General features: G+C 45.7%; 1 protein-coding gene across 1 annotated transcript in view; it reads left to right on the top strand.

Annotated features, from left to right (window-relative positions):
* Positions 1–3,481, top strand: part of PHF7 (PHD finger protein 7) — a 12,242-nt gene extending 8,761 nt beyond the window's left edge. The window contains exons 7-11 of the mRNA XM_008054960.1: positions 276–435; positions 1,349–1,455; positions 2,053–2,169; positions 2,617–2,738; positions 2,922–3,481. Coding sequence (XP_008053151.1) covers positions 276–435; positions 1,349–1,455; positions 2,053–2,169; positions 2,617–2,738; positions 2,922–3,148 — 733 coding nt within the window. The 3' untranslated portion in view covers positions 3,149–3,481. The remainder of the gene's footprint in view (positions 1–275; positions 436–1,348; positions 1,456–2,052; positions 2,170–2,616; positions 2,739–2,921) is intronic.
* Positions 3,482–5,361: the final 1,880 nt, after the last annotated feature.

A 5,361-nucleotide genomic window follows, 5' to 3' on the forward strand; every position in this document is an offset into this window, starting at 1 on the left:
AAAAAAAAAAAAAAAAAAAAAATTACAAACAGCTGGGATTCTTAGACAGCTGCTCAGAATTAAGTGGGGCTTTCAGGAACAAGTGGTTGAGACAATCCTGGGAGCTGTGCCCAGTGGGAAAGCAATCGTGAGAGGGCATGTGGCTGCTCTTCACTCTGCTTCTCTCCTCTGCGTGAGTGTGGAGGTTCACTCGGCTGATTACTCTCCCTAGACTGGGCAGCTGGGAAACTGCATCAATGACATCCCAGGAACCAAGTGTGTTTACCCTGCCATAGATCATTTTGTGGAAAACATCGCCCAGCACAGGACATCCAACAGAGGAATGTGAGGCAGGAAAGCTGCATCTTGTGTTGTGAAGACTTATCCCAGGAGAGTATTGAGAACATCCAGAGCCCGTGTTGTAGTCAAGCTATCTACCACCGCAAGTGCATACAGGTGGGACTTTCTCTTTTTTGGAGGCCTTCCACAGCTGCCCTAGTTCTCTGCCTGAAACCAGAGCACTCTCGGAATGCTCAAGCATATCTCAGCTTTGGCACTCCAAGCTGGAAGCCTGTATGCAGGGTTCCAGGTACTTAGAGGAAAATCAATCCAGTCTCTGGTCATTCTTGGCCTATAGGACCTCATTCATGATAAGATTTAGACTTAGCAAAATCCTCAGGATTGCTAGAACAAATGGTCTCATCCCAGAATGAGTCAAGAAGCTTCAAAATCGGCCTTGCTTCCTGGAATGGAAGGAAAGGGAAATATGTATCCAAGTACCTGATCCCTATTTTGTCAGTGTTGACAAACTCCATGGCTAGAAATAACAGCTGAGGCACTCCTAAGAAGTCTCTTGAAAGTATTTTGGTCCCAGTTCTGACACCTAGATTTGCAGTCCTCACTCTAGTCCACCCAGTCTCCTTTTCCTATATCCCTAGTCAAGCTCCCTTAGCAAATCCTCTTTGTTGGGTGAGGGAAGGAGTGGAAAGAAGGTAGTCAAGCCGGGCTCAGTGGCTAAGTCGGGCTCAGTGGCTCAGCCTGTAATCCTACACCTTGGGAGACTGAGGTGAATGGATTGCCTGAGCCCGCGGGTTCGAGACCCGCCTGGGCAACTTGGTGAGACCTCATCTCTACAATAAATCAAAAAATTAGCCGGGCGTGGTAGCGCACGCCTGTAGTTCCGGCTACTTGGAAGGCTGAGGCGGAAGGATCGCCGGAGCCCAGCAGGTTGAGGCTGCAGTGGCCAGGAGCGACCACTGCACTCCAGTCTGGGCGACAGTGAGACTCCAACTCAAAAAAAAAAAAAAAAAAAGAGAAGGTGGTCAAAGTGTTTTTACAAACACAAAGCTCTTCCGTGTTTCTCTTGCAGAAATATGCCCATACATCAGCAAAGCATTTCTTCAAATGTCCACAGTGTAATAATCGAAAAGAGTTTCCCCAAGAAATGCTGAGAATGGGAATTCATATTCCAGACAGGTAGTAGAACCCTAAAGCAGGAATTGAGGAAGGGAGTGGGTTGCGCAGATTTCTAGAGAGGAGGTAAGATGATAGCTCAGAGAATGAGGGCTGCAGAGGCACTGATACACAGTGAAGATGGAAAGGATGGAGGAAGCATTTTCAATTATCAGAAGAAAAGGGAAGGAAAAAGTGGGGGTGGTGTGTTGCTGAAAAGAGCATTTCAGGGATCAGAATTATTGGGGGGTTGGATTTTTTAACTCCTAGATGGAACTAAGGAACTCCCCCATATTTCTTTTATCCTGTTTCAACCCTCTCCCACTGCTAGGCCATTTGCCCAGACACTTATAGTTGGCTCCTTTAGCTGTGGAAGGAAAGTGGCTAGGGAGGGGCTTGAGGACCTGCACCTGGGAGAAGGAGAGGGGTGAGTTTTTTTCTCCTGGCTTACTTTCACCACACTACCTACCTGAAAACTCAGGAAGTGTTGGAAGTGTCAGGCAACCTGTTGAACTCTTTAGCTGTGCTTAGCTTGGGCTCTTCATAGTTCCTCCCTGATGGACAAAAGGTTTCACTCACTGATTATGGGTTCCTTATTCGCTGTTTCTTTTCCCACTGCAGAGATGCTGCCTGGGAACTCGAGCCAGGGGCTTTTTCAGAGTTGTATCAGCGCTATCAGCATTGTGATGCCCCTACCTGTCTGTACAAACAAGGCAGAGACAGCTTTGAAGATGAAGGGTAGGCAAAGGCTTCTGGCTAGAAAGAGCATTCCTCAGTGCCATCTTAGAATTAGACCTTGGCACAGTTATTAGGAGCAAGAAATTCACTCTTGTCTGCAACACCCCAGAGTAAACACAATTGCTAAGTCCTATTCTTGACCAGCCCCTGACTCACTTGGGTGCAAGTGAACAGGTCTCTGCAGGCTCTACTTTTCCTTGTGCCCAGTGGAGAGGCATTCAGGGCCAAATCCTTTCCAGATCCACCTTGCAAGGGGTTGTGCCTCATTGCAGGCTTCTGGAATCAGTACTCAGCCTCTCTGAGTCATGTATCTGTGATGGATAAAATGTGCAGTAAAAAATGCCTGGGAAGCCTTCAGTACAGTTCAGGTTAGCCTATAGCAAACATCCCAGAGTGGCAGTCTGTGTTCTTGTTGGCCCCACAAGCCTTCCTTGGCTCTTCCTGTAGGAGGTGGTGCCTCATTCTGTGTGCTACATGTGGATCCCATGGAACCCATGAGGGCTGTTCCTCTCCTAGATCCAACAGTAAGAAATGGGAATGTGAGGAGTGTTCACCTGCTTTGGCCACAGGTGAGGCTGGAGAGGGGGCTGGCCTAGGAACTGCAGTGAGGGCAGGGGGACTTGTGGTGCCTGGGAAAGGAGGAGTTCATGCCACCAGGACTTCTAACTTTGGAAAGAAAGTGGCTGGGGAAGGGCTTAAGGACCTGCACCTGGGAGAAGCAGAAGGTTGAATTTTCCTCTCTTTCACCACAGACTACATACCTGAAAATTCAGGTGACGTCCCCCACTGTAACAGCATCTTCCACCCTGAGGAGGATTTCTGCAGAGACACCAGCCTGGAAGAGAATCCAGGTCCTTCTTGGACAGATTCACCAAGACCTTCTTTATTAGAAAAGCCAGAGTCTTCTGGGGGCAGTAGGGGCCACTCCTGGCGGTCCAAGGGTGTCAAAAGCACTAAGAGCTGCAAAAAATTCAAGTAACAGCATCTGAGTAGCTGCTGCCCTATGTAATTGGTATGAAGCTGCACTCCTCTATAAGGTTTAGGGGAGGGAGCATTCTGGGACTGAGACAAGGAAAAGGGGCCAGTAGTGAGACTATGAGTCAAAGAAAAAGCAGTCCCGGGGGAGTATGAGGAGAGAGCAGAGTCCAGAGGCCAACAAAGAAATGTGTTTGTGGCTACCGGAGTGCCTCTGCTCTTTCTCCTGTATTCCCAGAGGGCCCTTTCTTCTTGTTTTCTACCTTAATCTGGTTCTCGTATGCTTCTACTTGCTTCATCCACATTTGTCGTTAAGCAAATAAAGGTTTTCTCTCCATTGGTGTCTGTTTATAAATTCACTCTGGAATTTATCTAATATACTAAGGAATCTGGAGGGTAGAGTAAGGAAATAAGAAAACTCACCCTCCTAGGCAACCCCCTCGGGTCCCCTCCTGCTGTGGAGTTTTTCTGTTCTCTCAATAAATCCTGCTTTCCCCCAAAAAGAAAAAAAAGTCCATAAAATTCCATGAATTAATGTAGAATTTTCAACCTGGAACACAGATGTGTTTCTTTGGGAGAGAATCAGTTTGCAGGAAAATTGACATTACAGGTGCAGAGATTTTCATCACTATACAAATAAATACACAGGTTCTCATTAGGGAGATGAGCCAGCATAGCAGTCTACACTGGACAGAGTAGGCCCTTGATACAAGGTTTGTGGCCAAGACTTCCATATTGATATGTGGGGCAGAAAGGACTTCATCCACTCCAGATCTGTGAGGGTACACCTTCACAGCATGAATGAACCAGTCAAACTCTTGGTGCCTGGCACTTTGGGCATTTCTGTCTAGAGTGTAACTATGAATTTGTATGCCAGGACATTCCTATTAGGCAAGGCAGTTAGGATGGGAATCTGGCAGAAGACCTAGGGAGAAACTGAATAAAGCCTATCTTATATTTGTATGTTTTAATGATTTCGTGGGGTTTGGATTAGTGGGGGGAACTCAGAACCATTGCCAGATACTGAATTCTCAGCGTCTCACTGCGTCATTTTCACTAATGCTGGAGGACAGTGCTCTCATTCTAAACATTTGCAGACCCTGAAGACATATCAGGGCGTGGATACAATAAGCACCTTTGTGAATTTGACCAGATTTCCCTGGAATCAAATAGAAGGTATCTGTGCCTTTTTGTTATTATCAAAATACGTAGGCAAAGTAATAGATTCTAAAAACTCTAAGAGTACTAGAAGGATAATAATGGAAACTGGTTTCAATTTACCCTTTCCTACTTCAGTCTTACTCCCTAAATGCAGCTACTTTTCATTTTTTAGCTGCTTGATTTACTGATTTTAGACTACTTACTTTCTATTGTGTTACCTTTAGAACCTTCCATGTTCATTCTCCCCATCTTACATAACTGCATCACAATTTTCATTAAAATAACTTTCAGTGTTTACATGATGACTATGTAAATACTGAGCCAGGCAGTACACCATGATTACCTTTCCTCCCTTGAACTATAATTATTTTCCTGAAATTAATAACTGCATCTTTGTTATTTGTTATATACCTATTGGCAATTATTATTATTTTATTTATTTATTTTTTTTTTTTGAGTTGGAGTCTCACTCTGTAGCCCAGACTGGAGTACAGTGGCTGCTCCTGGCCACCGCAGCCTCGACCTGCGGGACTCCGGCGATCCTTCCACCTCAACCTTCCAAGTAGCTGGAACTACAGGCGCGCGCTACCACGCCCGGCTCATTTTGATTTATTGTAGAGATGAGGTCTTGCCAAGTTGCCCAGGTGGGTCTCGAACCCGCGGGCTCAAGCAATCCATTCACCTCAGCCTCTCAAAGGCGCAGGATTACAGGCTGAGCCACCGAGCCCGGCTGGTAATTATTTTTAAATGTTGCAAAAGATCAATAAACTGTCTCAAAATTTCCTCATAGGCCAGGCATCAGATCACTATCAGGTGCATTTCTTTTCTGAAAGACCTGTCTCCTAGAGCCGACTTCTAACCTGGCTGCCCCTGGGCCTTCTGCACAACTGTCATCATCCTAGAGCTCCCCACGATTATGCTCTTTTTCTTCTTTTTCTCTCTCATGGATTTGACAACATCAGAGTTCTGAAGTGACAGGAAAAATTTAAACTGTGAATTTTCATTTCAAAAACAACATTTTACCTGTTCTAAAGACTCAGTTCTTATAGTGATAAT

This window comes from Carlito syrichta, unplaced genomic scaffold, assembly GCF_000164805.1.
Source record: "Carlito syrichta isolate Samal-C Ts95f unplaced genomic scaffold, Tarsius_syrichta-2.0.1 Scaffold301625, whole genome shotgun sequence".
NCBI lineage: Eukaryota > Metazoa > Chordata > Mammalia > Primates > Tarsiidae > Carlito > Carlito syrichta.